Source organism: Diabrotica virgifera, chromosome 3, assembly GCF_917563875.1.
Source record: "Diabrotica virgifera virgifera chromosome 3, PGI_DIABVI_V3a".
NCBI classification, from domain to species: domain Eukaryota; kingdom Metazoa; phylum Arthropoda; class Insecta; order Coleoptera; family Chrysomelidae; genus Diabrotica; species Diabrotica virgifera.
In genome coordinates this window covers 99,863,565-99,882,778 of record NC_065445.1, presented here as the reverse complement: position 1 = coordinate 99,882,778, position 19,214 = coordinate 99,863,565, and the positions used below count along the sequence as shown (strand labels likewise).

Sequence of the window (19,214 nt, the reverse complement as noted above, 5' to 3'; positions counted from 1 at the left end):
TCGACTTTTCAAAGTAACAAGACATTTACTCAACAGACACACTTTACTTACTAGGTATCTGATTGCAAAATCAACTGTACCATTCCAATGGCCATTAGTTGTCGAGGCATTAAGCTAAATAAAAACATGATATTTAACCATTCAAATAAATATTCGTACACGTGTATATCTGATTATTCTCGTTTTATTTAATAATTGCGAAATAATTGACGTTAATTGAAGTGTGTGTATAAGATTCCTTTTGCATCTCTTTCAATTTTACTTGTTACTATTGAGATGTATTTTAGAGGCAATTCGATTAGCTACAATTAAAAAAGACTCCATGATTATTATCACCTACAATTTCATCACTTTTTGAGTAAGTTTGATTTGAATAACAAAGTATTATGATTAGCAATTATTGATCCAACATGGTTTACTGTGAATGTTGATAAATAAATGAAAAATATTTACAATCAATATCATTCAAGTATTGCCTCAGTTATACTTAACACATCTGTTATTAAAATTATTTTGTGTTGCCCTTCATTTGCTACACGATGATGAGGATATACCTACTATAAAAGTATTTGGTTTTGGGTCTTCCTCGTGGTTTGCCAGATACTGGATTCGATTTGATGATTCTCTTGATAACTGCATCGAACGTTTTCTTTCTATCCATCCATCTGAGCCTCTGTGTCTTGATAAATCTTACGATGTCTTCTCATTCGTCTGCTATTTCCGAATATTTTTTTTCTCTAGGATCCCCAATCTTTCTTCATCTTTCTGTGTCAGACACATTACAAAAATCCACCCTGTTTGCATTTGCAAGATACCATTTAAATGAAGTTTAAATGGTATCTTATCATTGACTTAGCTGCATTTTTATATTAACAAAAAGATACATATTATCCTTACATTTGGTTATAATAGTTGCGAAACAAATAATGATACAAAATAATAATGATTCTCTTTGACATATCAGAGTATTATACGTGCAATTAGATTAAAACAGTTATTTTCCTAACAAGTGCAGAAAGTCATCCTTTTCCGCACGTGCCTGCAGTTTGCTGAACGACGCGAAGCGGGAGTTCGGCAAGCAGTCGAGTGCGGAAAAGGGACTTTCTGCAAGAGTTAGGAACTTTTTTTTTCTAAGAGTCTTTAAAAAATTACCAAAACTTAATCAATTAATTTACTTAATATGAAAATACATACACAAATTAATTTTTTGGCAAGGTTGTCAAAACCAAACTTTCAATATAATTAGTTAGCATGACGACGATCTTGGTTTCCATAACGATGACTTAAAACGACTGTTATTGTCTACCGATTTGACTTTCGAATATTATGTCAAAATAATTTTATTTCATCGAATTGTCAGTAGTAATTGCACAAGAGCTCTGAAATTATTGAATTTTTCCCGAGTGACACTTTGACAATTTTAATTTCACGAGCCGAAGGCGAGTGAAATTATGTCAAAGTGTCACGAGAGCAAAAATTCTATATTAATTTTAGAGGTCGAGTGCAATTTGTTGCGATTATTTCATGAATAAAACTGTTCAAAACCAAAATTTTATTGTAATTTATTTATGTAAGTACCATTAAACACACAGTTTTTATAAATATTTGACGATTGAAAGTCATCACTTTTATAATTTTTAAAACATTAATTGTCATTAATGTTACTGAATGTATTTTTTCGTAGCAACGAAGGGCATCTGACGTAATATACTTAACGACGGGAGATTATCAAAAATTATCGATTTAATTCAGATTTCTGTAGCTTTCTATTGGTCAGAATCTCCTATGAATGAAATAATCGCGTTAATTTCATTAAAACAGGAACACAATAAGATATATTTGAAATAAATTAGTAAATAATATCTAAATATTAGTTTATTGCATGTATTATAACTACTTTAAGGCCATATTAACATATCTAAATTAACACGCGTGCGGAAAAGTAAAAAGAGCGTGTGGAAAAGTAACACGCTTGCGGAAAAGTAACACGCGTGCGGAAAAGTGAAACTTTCTAAACTAAAATGCGTGCGCGAAAGGAGACATTTTTGCACGCTCGTAGAAAAAGGATATTTATCAACGTTGGTTATAGACCAGTGCATTTAGAACAAAAAAAAAACGGAATAAATCTATTTTTAAATACAGCACCTAGAGACTTGCAACTTTTTGCATTGTAGTCAGAATGACGTCAGGAAAAAATTCTACAATAGAAATAAAGTTTTAAGAAGCAATTGCTCCAACCAGTGGCGTGCCGGAATTTTTCAATCGGCCCGGTGATCTTATAGAAAAGCCGCCTCCCATCCTCGTTTTACCTTCTATTATCAGGACGTTTTATTCGGTATTTAAAAAAACAAAAATATAAATTATTTAAAACTTTGAATTCAATGATGTTTTTCTTAGTTTGTTATATTTTGTCATTTAAGAATAATAATTGACATGTATGACAATATTGTATGCAGTAGGTAAGGCAGAAACCATAATTTCCTAAATGAATAATTTCCATAATATGAATTTGATGTAATTAAGGTACAAGTAAAATAAAATTGAGAATTTTTCAATTATGTATTAAGTTGCATTTTAGTAAAGCAATTAGAGTACAAATGCAAGTACAGTGCAAATACTTTAATTTAACAATATTTAAAATGTTAATACAACGCAATAATCTAAATATTTTTTTGCAATTATTTTATAAAATAATTACTTAACTCTCGATCAATAATTTCAAGCTCATACAAAGCTTATTTTTCTATAGCCATTAGCATTTAGCATAAAAGTGATCTTGTGTTAAAGTACTTCTTAACCGATTTTTTATGTATTTCAATGTTGAAAAGCTTTTTTCGCAAGATACTTGTGTCACTGAAAGAGTTAATAAATGCTTTACATTATACTATTTAAATTTGGATAAGCACACTGATGTAAGTTGTACTTAAGCAAAACAGCGTAACAGCAAGCTATACAATCTTTACACTTTTTAGTACCACACGGAGGTGAGGTTTTCACGATATCAACATTGTCATTGGTTACTTCATGTTCATTATCACTTGGATTAATAATATCATCCTTCATATTTTCTGTAGGCTGAACATATTCATCATTACCTCCATCTTCTATAATCTCAGTATTTTGCAAAATCCTATTTTTAATACAATCCATTTATCAGCAAAATCCATGAGTTCTTCTCTAATTGCAGTCGCAGATATGGTAGGATAAAACTTTCTTAATTTTTCATAAATGATTTAAATGCCATCAAAGGTATACAATTTTTTTATTATATCAAAATTTCTAGGATGTAGAGTGCTTATATCATCATAAAACGATTTGATTTGTCTTCATCAAATCGTTTTTAGATACTTTTAATAATTCGGTCAAAAATGAGCAAGACGTTTTTCCATTTTTTAATTCTGCAGAGTACATACATGTTAACATGTTTGAAGGAAATTGGAAAACCATAAATATACTTGTATGTATGAAAATAAATAATATTATCTGTAGCAATCTATTTATGTACATATATAGACTTCTTCTTCAGCCTGTGTTCGTCAGAGCTGCTGGACATAGGCCTCTTCCATTTGCTTCCATCGATTTCTACTCTTGGCAATTCTCATCCACTGCTTGCCCGCGACTTGTTTGATATCATCTGCCCACCTCTTCCGCAGAATATATAGACTATAGAGTCTATATATATAGACTATTTATTTAAACTGTATTTCACAATTAAAAAAAGAATATTTTTTAAATGTTTTATTAATATTATTAGCAAAATTAACATCCGATTAGAAATTAAAAAAATATTTTTTGTTACATCTAAAAATTTTTGTGAAAACCTATTTGACCGGCCTTAAGAGGCCGCGGCCTCTCGGTGATTGCACCGATTCATTTATATGGCCAGCACGCCACTGGCTCCAACTCCATCGTTCTAAATGTTGAGGACAGTGGCACTATCGAAGACGAAGAGGAATTTTTAGACGAAGAAGAAAATGAATGTGATAAATCATAAATATGTTAATTAATTGTAAATGTAAAGTAATATCCTCTAATACCAAATATGACCAAGAATTTGAATATGACCAAAAGTCAGTTAACCGTTTTGTTTATTAATAAAAGCAAAAATAACTGAAGTAAAAAAAGTTTATTGTTTATTGTAAATAAGTATGTACAAAGAAGTGCATACTTTACATTTTATGGTCGAAATATAAACCACCTTCATCAATACATTTTTGACAACGCTTATACACAGTGAAACAAGTCTCTCTACAGACTTTTGGCACGGAGAACTTCAAATTGGCAAAAACGTTATCTTTGAGTACTCCCCACAAGGCAAAATCACAGGGGGTCAAATCTGGCGAACGCGCGGGCCATTCAATAGGGATGTTCACAAAAAATTAAAAAGTCATTTCAAACATGTAAAACGATTAAGAAACACCCTAGGAATAATTGTCCAAAATTTCAACAAAATTGAAAAAGCCTTTCTATAAAAAATCTTTATTAGAAATCTAGCATTATTTTAAATTTCAAGAACGCTTCTCTATTGGCATGACGTCACTAGTTGCATACCCCAAGCGCGCGCCATTCTCATAGTGTTACTGTTTACCTGTTTGACGTTTCAGGTCATTTTATTTTGTTCTCTTCTTGTTTTATCAGGGTTAAAGTGGAGTTTTATAGTGAATTTGTTTAGTTTAAAGTGGATAGACTGTTTGTAAGGACATATTTTAGGGTTTTACAAAAATAAACAAATAAAATGGAAGAAGGTTTTCAGAAAGCCGATTCGTATAAACTACCGACTGTAGTGTAGATGTAACAATGGTGTATGATTTATTGGCATCTTGTAAAAAAATAAATCTACCACAGCTTTACTGAGTGTATATTCCATATAATTTTCCATGTCTTCTTTAAGCTAAAAAAATAAATGCTTAATACTCCACAAAAAAAATAGAGAAAGTTGTATGCATGCATATTGTAAGTATACATACATTGGCTGGTTATTACTTTACCTTGGTTAGGTGTATTAAAAATATTTTTATTCTTCTTCATGTGCCTTGTCCGTTGTGGACGTTGGCTATCATCATGGCAATTTTAATTTCATTTGGGGCGTTTCTGAATAACTCGATCGATTTTTGTCCAAATCATTGGCGTAAGTTGTTAAGTCATGAGTGTCTTTTCTTCCGGGTCCGCGTTTGCTCTCTATTTTACCTTGTGTTATCAGTTGGAGTATACGATATTTGTCATGCCTCATGATATGACCGAAATATTTAAGATTTCGTTTCTTAATTGTAAAAGAGATTTCTTTTTGTTTTCCCATTCGACGCAATACCTGTACGTTGGTGTTGGTCGCCCAGGATATTTTGAGGATACGTGGGTACACCCACATCTCGAATGCCTCTAGCTTTTTCATTAATGTTTCCATTATTGTCCAGGCCTCTGCGCCATATAGCAAGACCGGAAATAATAACATTTTAGCAGCCGCATTTTTAGTGGGAGAGATATTATGTCGCAGTGGGTGAAAATATTTCTCATGCATGTTGTTAAATGTTGCTATGTCCTTTTCAACTCTAGATCTTATTTCGGTTGTTTCGTATTTCGAGTTGACAACTGTTCCAAGGCAAAAAATATTTTTGAACTTGGGTATTATACATTTTCATTTCAACCAATCTTTTCACTAAATTATTAATGATTGTAATATAATATAAAGTCATACCTACATCCACATGTAGTTATTTCAAGGTTTACTTTTACTGTGTGTATTATTAGAATCCCGTTTTTAGGAATATCCCAGTTTAAGGAATACAAATTTGAGGTCGTGCAAAATCTTGGTCCAATGCTATTTAAATTCATTCATTTTTTTCGAATCCTGAGAAAACTAATAAGTATTTTTGAAAAATGTAAATGCAGAAAGAACAATTACATTATTACCAAGGGCCGAAAGTCTCTGGAAAACTTCTATAATGTTTATTTTATTAAGTTCGTTTTATTAAGTATCGAAGCCCTTCACAGTGCATGATATATTTTCTTGGAGACGCCGCAAACTTGCGCGTGATTTATTTGATAGCGTTAACTGACTTTTGGTCGATTCAAATTCTTGATTGAAAAAAATTAAGAGCTGGTTTTTAAGAACGGTATTAATTATTATATTCTTTTTTATTTGTATCCGCCCTAGACAACCGATACTCCAGGGGGCTTCACCTATGTCATAATCATACTCAACAATCCCAAAAGACCCCCCAGGAATCTACTTGCATCAAATTAGTGCCGAATACCCTCGAAACTCCAGAACATGACGTGACCTGGCAGTACCCTGGGCATCAGGTGCTCCAGGGATGAGTTCTGCGACTTCAAAACCTCCCGAGTAATATGTTTGCATCAATGTTTGCACGTCATATGACGTGCCTTAGCAGTGACTCTGGGCACCAGGTGCTTCAGGGTCAGTCCTGATAGCCTATTCGTGTTAAGCAACCCCAAAAAGCCTCGACTGAAAATCTGGTCCTTAATATACTGAATATGACATGTTTATGCACTTTTGGATGCATTTTATGCACTGTAAATTCTTCTTCTTCTTTTTGTATAGACATGACTCTATCTGTTTGTCAATGTGCCTCTAGTAAGTTGTCGTTCCATCGTTTTCGTGGCCTTCCCACTGATCGTCTTCCTATTGGGAAACCGTCTCTCGCTGTCCTGACTACACCATTTGTTGTCATTCGGCTTATGTGGTCATTCCATTCTATTCTTCTGTTTCTTACCCAGTTATTAATGTTATCCACCTTGCATCTCCGTCGTATATCTGTACTTCTAGCTCTGTCCCATAGATTCTTACCATCGACTTTTCGAAGGATTTTCATCTCCGCTGTTTCGAGCCATCTTTTTGTCCTGTCTGTGTCGGGTCGTGTTTCTGCCGCGTATGTCATTATTGGTCGGATGACTGTTTTGTAAATTCTGCCTTTCATTTCTTTTCCGATATTTTTATTTCTCCATATTGTGTCATTCAGGCAACCTGCGGCTCTGTTTGCTCTATTCACTTGATCTTCCACTTCTGTTTCGAGCCTTCCGTAGCTAGATAGTGTGATGCCTCTTATTGGATCTGCTGTTATAACCATGCAATTTGGCTTTTTTGAGGAAATTAACATGTTAAATTTTCTGGCTATCATGTTTAATTGGTGCCTCATACGTTGTAAATCATCTTCACTTTGAGAGATTAGTATTGCATCGTCCGCATAACAGATTATTTTAAGTAGCTTTTCTCCCATTTGGTATCCTTTTTTAGTCCTTATTTTTTTTATTATTTCGTCCATGATCAGGTTGAACAATAAAGGACTCAAGGAATCCCCTGTCTTATCCGATTGCCGGCTTCAATTGGGTTAGTTAATTCATCTTCCACTTTTACTTTTATTGTGTTGTTCTGGTAGATGTTTTCTATCGTTTTAATTATTCCCAGAGGTACCTCTCTCGAGTATAACAAGTGGATAACTTCCTTTAATGTGGCCCTGTCAAATGCGTTCTTAAGGTCCACGAAACATAAAATGTTTCACTGTAAATTCAGTTATGCATTTCCACCCATCTCTTTATTGTAGACGTTTTTTTCCCGTCATCCTGAACATAATAAAAAAAGTTTACGTCCCTAGGTGCTGTAAAAAATCTGTTTATTTTTCCCAAATGCCCTGGTCTATTAGATGAATTTCGCGACATCACACATTATTTAGCAGATAACCCGTGATAAATAATATCATCAACAATCGAAAAAATGTTTTACACCTCCGATTCATATCAAAACCACGAGTATATACAAGGTGTCTTTAGTCGCGTTCGGCATTTGTTTCGACTAATACAGTCTTGGTAGTTGTTTGTCCGCGTACGTAGCTTTTATTACTAATAACTAGATAACGAAAAAGATTATAAATAAAATATTGAGTGAAATTTAAATTAGGGTCATTTTAATCGTATATGTTAAGTAAATTAATTTAAAACAAGTAGTTGCGATTCGGTTTTGCAATACAATAAGTTGACGTGAATGTGATACCATATAGTTGCACAGTGATTAGGATATTTTGGTGATTTTTGTTATTCGACATGGGTTTGAAAGACAAGAATTTTTTAAACTTTGGAAGTAACAAGTAAGTGACAACTAAATTAGTAGTTATATATTATACTACATAAGCCGATCAGTAAATTGTGAATGATTATTTCTGAGAAAAGCAACAATTCAATAATTGTTCTGTCTTCTATTAGGGATACTGTCTAGAGATACAAAATAATTAAGTACTTAATAGTATCCAATAAAATTTATGATATATTATTAGTTTTAAAATTTGGGCTTCTATATTGAAAATCATGGTCAAAATACAGTCATGGTCTTCTACAGAACTAAAACAATTACCAAACATTTTTTATTTGGTCATCCTTGTTATGTTATCTAAGACAGATCTATACGCTATAGGATATCAATTGTAATATCATGTTGTCATTTATCATAAATCATTATATCCCAATCAGTACTAAATAACTCTGTCATAATCTAATCACGCCAGAAAATTTCTAATATATTAGTTATTTTGGTATGGGAAAAGCTAAGAAAAAATTAAAATACCCTGGCAAACTAATCATTTTGTGTGTAATAACTAATTTCCTTCAATATTGGAATGAAATTGTCCAAGTTTTTTGGATGTTTCGGTATTTCCTTCCATCCCTGTTTTTTTCGATCTTCTCCGTTGCTGTCTTCCTGTAGATGTCCATGCGAGTATATATGTTTGGGAGTCTCTTATTTTCCATTCGCTGTACATGCTTGACCATATAAGCTGCTTTCGTTTTATGCCATCTATTGTTATACCATGTATTCCCTGTTTTATTCATGTTTCTTCAGGTATTATTCAATTCTATTCCCATACCATTGCATTTTTTATTCCAGGTATGTAATACTTTGCTAAAGTAAATTTCAAATAGTGTTGGAGAAATGCAGCAACCTTCACGTAGCTCTTTCATCACAGCAAATCCAGGTGATAGGGTATTGTGTATTTTAATTATAGATGTCGACTTATATAAGTTTTGGAATTCCTTTATAAACTAGTGATGTATATTGTCGAGAAGTACTTTCTACAGTTTTGTTATCTATATCGTAGGCCTTTTATAGATCATTAAATGTTATGCGTGCTTCTTAATTTTTTGTTGTTTTCTTTTCTATTATTTACTTTCAGTGAAACACATTATCAGTTCAAGACTTGCCATCCACTTTATTATTCTTCTTCTTCTTCTTATAATAGGCCTCTTGGCCTGTAGCTGTGATGTTGACTGCCAGCTATCTCGCCACCTTTTAAAGTGCCTTCCTATTGGTCTCTTGCATGTTGGCTTCGAATCCCTGGCTATACGGGCTATTCTCTCGCTGTCCATTCTCGTCACATGCTGATTCCACTCTCGTCGTCTCTGTCTTCTCCACCGTACCATATCTTGTATGATACTTTTTCTTCTTCAGGTTCCTTCCCCTATCGGAGGTTGGAAATCATCATCGCTATTTTAATTTTATTGGCCGCACTTCTGAATAATTCTAATGAGCTGCAACCGAACCACTCTCTCAAATTTCTTAGCCAGGATATTTTTCGTCGTCCTGGGTTTCTCTTCCCTTGTATCTTCCCTTGCATAATTAACCTAAGTAATACGACTTCTCGCCCCTCATTATATGACCCAGATATTGAATCTTTCTAATTTTAACAGTTTTTGTGGCTTTACATTGTTTCTTCATTCTTTGTAACACCTCTATATTACTTACTTTTTCAGTCCACGATATTCTGTGGATTCTTCTGTAGCACCACATCTCAAAGGGTGTATCACCACATCTTGTATGTTACAGAGATCTCTTATTCTGTCGTTCGGTATTCTGTCTATCAGTGTTTTCCCAGTTATTTTTTTTATTTAGCGTATGGCACCTGACACATTTACATTTACATATATTTTGTATAAGACAATAAACCCAGTTAAATAAATAAACCCAATTTCCCAGTTATTGACCTCAACGTTCTCATATCTGATGAGACTTTATTCTTTATTCTGGTAATTGCAGCCTTCTTCTTCTATAAGGTCCCTTAATAAGATCCTTCAACGATTATTAAGTTTGCTAATTACTGAGATGCCACTATAATTAGTGGGGTCTTTCTTAGAACCTTTTTTGTGTATTGGGAATATGTATGCCAGTTTACATTAGTGGGAAAGGCATACTCATTTAATATGTGTATATACCGGGTATCCACTTATATTTTCCCCCATTTTAACTGCCTATAACTTCTAAACAACTCAAGATAGAAATATGCGGTTTTCACTGAAATGTTTTATTTTAGTAAAAGTTTTGTCTGAATGGATGGAATTTTTTATATCGCTTTCAAATACGAAATAAAAAATGGCGGATTTTTGAAAAAAACTTTGTTGACTTTTTTTTAATATAACACCCAGTATATTCTTTTGTAAATTGAAAGAAAGGTCATTCACCTATCTAGCGATATAAAGTTTTTCAAAATCGGTTGTCAAATCACTGAGTAATTAATTTTTAAAATAAGAGGTGCAACGTGGATATCACATACCTTTTCCACATTGCATCTCTCATTTTACAAATTAATTGCTCAGTCATTTGACAACCGATTTTAAAAATTTTTATATCTTTGGATAGATAAATGACCGTTTTTCAAGTTTTTAGGTAAATGACCACTTTTTGTATCGCTTTTAAATAAAAAATGGCGGATTTTTGAAAAAAAAACGTTGTTGACTTTTTTTATTAAAACACCCAGTATATTTTTTAGTGTCTTGAAAAAACGGTCATTTACCTATCCAGCGATATAAAAAATTTTAAAATCGGTTGCCAAATGGCTGAGCAATTAATTTTTAAAATGAGAGATGCAATGTGGAAATCACATAACATAATATCATTTTGCTCAGTTATGTTATTTAGGTATGTGATATCCACATTTAAAAAATTAATTACTCAGTGATTTGGCAACGGATTTTGAAAAACTTTATATCGCTGGATAGGTGAATGACCTTTCTTTCAATTTACAAAAAAATATACTGGGTGTTCCATAGGTACACGGGTAGAAGTTCCAGTAGAGGTTCCATAGGTAGAAGTTATAGGCAGTTAAAATGGGGGAAAATATAAGTGGACACCCGGTATTATATTATACACAGTTTTAATAAACAGCGAGGGGCAAAATTATGAAATAAATTCATTTTCTCTAAAATGGACGACTTTGGAGAAAAATCCCGAAATAGGTCGATTTTTTTTTAAATTACAATTTTTAGGTATATATTTCATACTAGTGACGTTATACATCTGGGCCTGATGACGTAATGGATGATTTTTTTAAATGGGAATAAGGGTCTTGTGGTAGTTCATTTGAAAGGATGTTCATTTCTCTATTCAGTAATATAAACATTAAAATAATTATTTATAGAGGGTGGCTAAAATATAATTTTAGAATTAAATTAATTGACGCAAGAAAAAGAATTTATGTAATTTATTTAACTCAAAATACATTCTATTGCTGTCAGAAAATAAAAAAAAATGTTTAATAAACATTGCTTTTCGCTTAAATTAAATGTTAAAACTGGCTAGAGGCAGGGTGGGAGACTGCTTGAAATTTAATTTAAGCGAAAAGAAATGTTCATTTGTGACATAAACATTTTTTTATTTTCTGACAGCAGTACAGTGTATTTTGAGTTAAATAAATTACATACATTCTTCTTTTTGCGTCAATTAATTTAATTCAAAAATTATTTTTTTGATTACCCTGTATAAATAATGATGTTAATGTTTATATTACTGAATAGAGAATTGAACAACCTTTCAAACGAGCTACCACATGACCCCTATTCCTATTTAACAAAATCATCAATTACGTCATTACGCTCAGATGGATGAGGTCACTAGTATGAAATATATGCCAAAATATTGTAATTTAAAAATAAAAATCGACCGGTTTTACGATTTTCCTCTAAAACCGTCCATTTTAGAGAAAATTAATTTATTACATAATTTTGCCCCTCTCTGTATGTGTGGCATTTATACAAATAATAACAATTTTTGTGATAAATCGATAAGTTTTTCGGCCACAGACGCAATTGTAGCAAAATTACCTAATTGAACAAAGTATTCATTTTTTGGGTTTTCTTGATTTCATTTCCATCAGATTCAATATATTATCATCGTTTTGTTCATGCATGTTCCGTTATGTTGATATTTAGTGGGATAAAAGTTCTACTAAAGTAAATTATCGCATTCACGTGATATTTCAAATACTTTGTAATTAGTTTTTATAAAAAGGTCATTCTTAAAATCGTGTTGTGGTCTGTGCAATCTGAGGGCTCATAGGCCAGGGTCCTGCGTACCAAAAAAAGTTTATTAATAGCAAGCTGAAAATTTGTTAATAGCTTAACGGTGTCTATATTAACGGTGTAATAGTCGGACAAACTTTGATGTATGGGAACACGGGAACAGGAGAAGTTTTAATTGTGGAAACTGATTTTAATTATGGAACTTGCCATCCAAGTTTATCATTGTGAAAACTAACAGATTGTTTTTAAGTTTATTCAATTAGCCCGATCAAAGAACAATCTGACCCCAAAGAAATAAAGGAAGGATGAAAATTTGGGAGTAGGTAGTTGAAATTGTCTATTATTATACAAGAAAAAGTTTACAATTCTACATCAAATCCATTTTACAAAAATGGAGGGGAATACCCCCTCTCAAAGGTGAAAAATATACATTCAAAATAAGACCGGAATTAGATGAAATGACTAATTCTAAACAACTTTTGCTCTATAGAGCTTTTCCGCTAAGTCAATACTTTTCGAGTTATTTGCGAGTGAATATGTTCATTTTTAACAAAAAAAACATGTTTTTGGACTGTTTTTCGGAGATAACTCAAAAAGTAAGTATTTTATTGAAAAACATATTCTTAGCAAAAATATAGCCTATAAAAAATTGAAAAAAATGGTGTATGCATGAGGTCTGTAGACCCTGTAGAAGTAGCTAATGAAAAGTAGGTTCTTCTTCGTCAAATTCCAAATCGAATATTTCAATGGTAAATAACCCAAAAACGAAGCACTTTCCGGGGAAAATTCATTTCAACTTTTTTAAAGTGTTTAAAAAAAGGTTTATTTTGTTTTTTTAAAAAACTTTTAACATTAAAAGTAAGTGAGTTACGCTTAAAATATTGTTGGTCCCTTTTATTTTTTGGTAAAAAAAATCACGAAAATCACCCCCTAATTAGCATCACAAATAAATTTTATCATTACCACTTGACAACTTACTTTGCTAATGTATTATTTATATGATCTGTAAAAAAGCTGTAGTTAAAATGGCTTGAACGATTAACTAATCACGAGTTTAGGCAAAATTTGAACAGCCATAGCATAACCAATTTTTGTCTAACAAGAAAACAAAAAATCAAAAATATTCAGAAAAGCAAAACGAACATTTTATTACTCTTTGTGATTTTTGATATTACTAATAATTTTTAAGTTAATTCCATAAAAATTCCATTTTTTTTCAAAATTAAAAAAAATGTTTTTTGAAACCCCATTTTTTTTCAAAAATGGGCACTTTGAACCAATGAAACTTATATAAACAATACATAAGTAAAGTAACTTGTGAAGCGGTAACGATTAATTTTATTTGGGAAGTGAATTATGGGGTGATTTTCGCGATTTTTTAGCAAAAAATAAAAAAGACAAGTAATATTTTGAGCGTAACTCACTTACTTTTAATGTTAGAAGTGTTTTTAAAAAACAAAAATAAACCTTTTCTTAAACACTTTAAAAAAGTTGTAATGAATTTTCCCCGAAAAGAGCTCCGCTTTTAGGTTATTTCAAATTGAAATATTCGATTTCGAATTTGACGAAGAAGAACCTACTTTTCATTAGCTACAACTCTGCTTCTACTGGGTCTACAGACCTCATGCATATACCATTTTTTTCAGTTTTTTATGAGCTATATTTTTGCTAGGAATATTTTTTTCGCTAAAATACTTACTTTTTGAGTTATCTGCGAAAAACCGTCCAAAAACATTTTTTTTTTTTGTTAAAAAATGAACATATTCATTCGCAAATAACTCGAAAAGTATTAACTTAGTGAAAAAACTCTATAGAACAAAAGTTACTTAGAATTAGTCATATTATACAATTTCGGAATTATTTTAAACTTATATTTTTTCACCCCAGGGAAAACATTTTTCACCCCGTGTTTCCCAATTTTAGTAAAATGAAGGGGATGTAGAATTGTAAACTTTTTCTTATATAATAATAGACAATTTCAACTACCTATTCCCAAATTTTCATCCTTCCTTGATTTTTTTGGAGGGTTTCGTAAAATTTTGTGTTCCCTGATCGGGCTAAATAGCAAACTTTATAAAATAAATATATGAAAAAATGTTTGTCCGACAAATATGTTGTTGTTGTTTATTTGGGTTTATATGACTGCGGACACTAAATCCATTCGCCAATTTTACTATTTTTTATTTTATTAGTCATTTTTTCGTATCTTATCCTAAAACTAATACTAATATTATTCTCTAATAAACAATTCTACTAGGAAATAATTATTTTTGGATTTTTTTTTAATAATTTTTTATATTATATTTTTTTTTATTTATTTCTTTCTAAATGATGTTCTCAGAGTTCCACAGTAAAAACTGCAACATTCTTCTTTTCTTCTTTAGCCCTCTACTTCATTCGAAAGCTTTTTACTATGGACTGTCCAAGTTCGTCATTCATTTTTCTTATTATATATTTTTTTCTATTATTTTTTTATATATTTTTTTTTCTTTTTTTTTATTTATTTTTCTTTTATTTTTATTTTTTTTTCTTTTCTTTTTTCTTTTAATATATAACAATTTACAAGAAATACTTAAACTATATTTTACAATTACAACTTAAGTTTAATATCTAAAATATGTTTATACAATAGTCGATATACCAACTCATTATTTTCTGATGTTAATAAATAATTTAAATTAATGGGATGGTGGACATCAGACAAAGAATACAGTGAATTTAAAAACATATTAACTTTATTAGAAATAAGAGAACAGGTCAAAATTTTGTGTTGTAGGTTACCAAACTGACCACAAATACATTGAGAGCTATCAGTTATATTAAGTTTAAATGTATATGATGGTGTAAGACAGTGGTTAAATCTCATTCTGCATATGGTTCTTGTCATATCCTTTGTCGACTCCATTTTAGAAAACCAAGGTTTATCTGTGATATAGTTTCTGATTGATCTGTAGTGATTTCCTGTATTTATGTTCTCATCAATATACCTTTCTTTCCATTCTTTCTTAAGCTCCTTGAATAAATCTGATTCAATATCTCCAGACGTACAAAGATAATGTGTTAATACTCCTTTTGTCACCGCGTTTTTAGCCAATTCATCTACCATTTCATTTCCAGTTATTCCACAGTGACTTTTAACCCATGCTAACTTAACAGACTTTCCTTGTTGCTGAAGTTCTTTAATTTTATTTATTATATATAATTCAATGTAGTTCACTTTTGATTTAGCATTTATAGCACTAATTTTACTTAGAGAACTTTTACTGTCACTATAAATTATAAACTTTGAATGATTTATATTAGATAAATATTTTAGTGCTTCCATTATCGCTATTAACTCAGCTGTGTATATACTCATAATAGAATTTAGTTTGAACATTTTGCTAATTTTATTACTGCTATCCCAATAGGCACACCCCACACCTTCAATATTTTTTGATGCATCTGTATATACCATACAACAGTCTTTGAACATTTGTGAACTGTCGGATATAAACACTAATTTTCTTAAAGATAGAGGCAAATTGCTATAGTCCCTTAAAAAGTATACCTGAAGACAAATATGTTGGGCATTTTAATAAGTCGGGCACGTAGAACATGTCAAATGACAGGAACAATGTTGGTGATAAATAGCAGTCTGATTTTTCCATGAGAGTTTATAAAAGAATAACAAATCAATTGGAAGTTCTGTCCCACAAACTACATGGGACGTTTTCGTAGTCTGACGTTCCAAACCTGTAATTCGTTCCACAATTAAAACTTCTCCTGTTCCAGTGTTCCCTTACATCAAAGTTTGTCCGACTAGACACCGTTAAGCTATTAACAAATTTTTAGCTTGCTATTAATCAACTTTTTTTAGTACGCATGATCCAGGCCTATGATGCTTCAAGGAAAATAAAAGCTAGTTAATATGTTCATTAATATGTTAAACGTTATAAAATTACAGACAACTCCATTTAGAAACTGCGTAGGGTCTTGAAACTTAATGTATAATACTTCACTTAAGACATGCATAAATGCAGTGTGTCAAATACAATTTTTTATGGCCAGTTAGCTTAGCAAGGCTCTCTTCTAGATTTACGGTATTCTATGTAAATTAAAATCAGTACATTTAGTACAGTACATAGTTTTATAATTTATCTAGTTTCCTTTTAATGTTCCTTCCACAGATTTAAACAGTTATAGACTAAGAGCCGCTATAGGTGAAATTTCTTAATCATTTTAGGCACGACGGGACCCTATAACTTAAATAGTAGAACCTAAAAGAAAACGTTTGAGCACTGTGCCGTCACTTTTCAGTGGCACAAGCGTCCACAGTGGCGCATCAAACTTTCCACTTATGGACGGGATACATAAATTAAAAAATACCCTCCCTCATTACCAGAATTTAATTTTTTTCATTTTTTTAAGTTCTATGTGATTAAGACATGAGATTCATCGTAATTTTAACCCACCAACCCCTTCTCCCTGCCCCCACCATCAAAAACTTTATTTTTCGATTATATTTTTTTTTGGTGGGATGCAATCAATTTTAAAATTTAAAAAAAATTCACACGCATAGTTAAGGCTTTTATAAAACACGTCTATTTTTTATAGATCTGTATGTTGAGTGTACATAACCTCAAAAAAATTTTAATTTAAAAATTAAAAATTTTTTTTTGGGAAAAAGTATATAACTTTTTTTTGGGGATAGCTGCAGATTTAATTTTTTCTTAGTCTTGTGTATTTTATCAAACACTATATTTATAATTTTTTTCAAATTTTTCTGTAACGCTGGTCGTCTTCAAAAATCCAAAAAACTGTTTTTTAAGGGGGTTTTGGGGGGTTTGAACGTGTTTTTCTGATTTTTAAATATTCTAAAGGACTCAGTTACTTCAAGTTACATATAACCTATAAAAACAAAATTGATTTGATATATTACAAAGTCTATAAAATAGAGAAAATCCCCCAAAACCCCCCCAAAAACAGTTTTTCGGATTTTTGAAGATGGGGAGCCTTACGGAAAAATCTGAAAAAAATTAAAAATATAGTGTTTGATAAAACACACAAGATTAAGAAAAAATTAGACCTGCAGCTATTCCTCAAAAAAAGTTATACGCTTTTTTGAAAAAAAATTTCTTTTAATTTTTTGAGGCTATGTACACTCTACCTATGGATCTATAAAAAATAGGCATGTTTTATAAAAGCCTCAGCTATGCGTGTGAATTTTTTGAAATTTTAAAATTGATTGCATCCCACCAAAAAAAAAATAAAAACCAAAAATGAAGTTTTTGATGGTGGGGGCAGGGGGAAGGGGGTGGTGGGTTAAAATTACGCTGAATCCTATGTGTTAATTATACAGAACTTAAAAAATAAAAAAAAATTAATTCTGTTAGTAAGGGAGCGGTAAGATTATAGCGGCTCTTAGTCTATTACTTTGCTGTTTAGGTTATCTAGGAGATAATTTTTGTTAGTAAAGGATTGGTGGACTGATTTATCTTCATTAAAACGCTATTGTTTTTTTCCAAAGGCCTATCTTATTAATTGCATTTTGTAGATTGACCGTTGATTCCCTTTGACAACTACTTGAAAGTGGGCCCTAGTGACTACAATAACATTAATACAACTATGTTTTACTTTAAATGCGTTTTGGGTTTTACACGTTTTCAAGCTAATTTTCTTCTCCAATGCTGCTAAACAAGTACAAGGCTTTCTCGATTGTGAATGTAACGTCAAATAAGTAATAAACTAGTATTATATGGTAATACATAAATTTACAAACAGTCAGGTAATTTGGAAATCCCATATGTAGGTAGGAATATACAATTTTTGTATCTATAATTTGTTTAACTAAATGTATAATCCTTAAACACTAATTTTTAAGAATAAATACTTCACTGTATCTAGATTTTATTCTTGGATATTATTTAATTAAATATTTAGTTAATTTTGTTAACACTCATTTGTAAGGAGAAATACTTCATTGTGATTAAATTCTATTCTCGTATATTATTTAATTAAATATGTATGTAGTTAATTTTTTTCAGTAAACACAGTATATTACTGGTATATAAAATACGCATGACTAATAGGAAAAAAGAATAGAGCCAAGAGTTAAAGAGCAAATATATCGCAGTAGTTACACTGGGCACGTTATAAATTCTTTTTAATTTTGTTGTTATTTTTCGGTTATAAATTCCAGGATTTAGTTATTCCCCTCTATAGATAGAAAAATTATGTTAAAAATTTATTAAGTAATAATGTGGTAATAATGATAATATTATTATAAAATAATAATAATACCTCCCTTCCTTAGTTCCTTATCATTATATCTGAGTGTTTAATTCTTTAGTAATTTTTGATGAATCTCAAAAAACGATGGGAAGAGCAGGCTCCTCTAAAATCCAACAACCCACTGCTAACAATGAGCAAACCTCCAGCTTTCGATCTCTTTAAATAGGGCAGAGCTTTAGTCCAGAATATGACAAACAAACACCTCTTTCGTCTGAAGATCAAAGAGGTCATGCCTCTCAGAAGCGGTACCTCCCTGACCTCCAAGCTACCTCTTAACCGCTGCCCAATTACGTACATAACCTTGGAGACACTTTGGTTTTAATTTTGGATGCCTCGGGAAATGAGGCATCCAAGAGGCCTTTCTGGGCTGATGTGGCTTTCGTAGGAGTGGCATTATGTGCCGTTCTTTCTCCCTTGTTTATCTTTATTTTAGTGAATTCTCTAGAATTGCTTCTTCTCCAAATATGTAACCGTCCAGCGAACCAGTGACCTTGGCCACCAACTCTTCGCACTAGTTCTGCCGGACGGCAAAATATACCTACACGGCACACATAGTGTGCCGGACGATCGATTGCCGATTTGAATTTTTGGAGTAAGCATACATCATACATTTATGTGATGTTGATAAAACACGTGAATCCCTTTCT

General features: G+C 31.5%; 1 protein-coding gene across 3 annotated transcripts in view; it reads left to right on the top strand.

Annotated features, from left to right (window-relative positions):
• Positions 1 to 19,214, top strand: part of LOC126881213 (prestin-like) — a 308,541-nt gene that overhangs the window by 81,244 nt on the left and 208,083 nt on the right. The window contains exon 1 of one of the 3 annotated variants that reach the window (XM_050645321.1): positions 7,757 to 8,099. The exons of the other annotated variants lie outside the window; for them this stretch is intronic. Within the exon in view, the coding sequence (XP_050501278.1) occupies positions 8,056 to 8,099 (44 nt within the window). The 5' untranslated portion in view covers positions 7,757 to 8,055. Of the gene's footprint in view, positions 1 to 7,756; positions 8,100 to 19,214 lie in introns of those variants that run through there. 3 annotated transcript variants of the gene reach the window in all.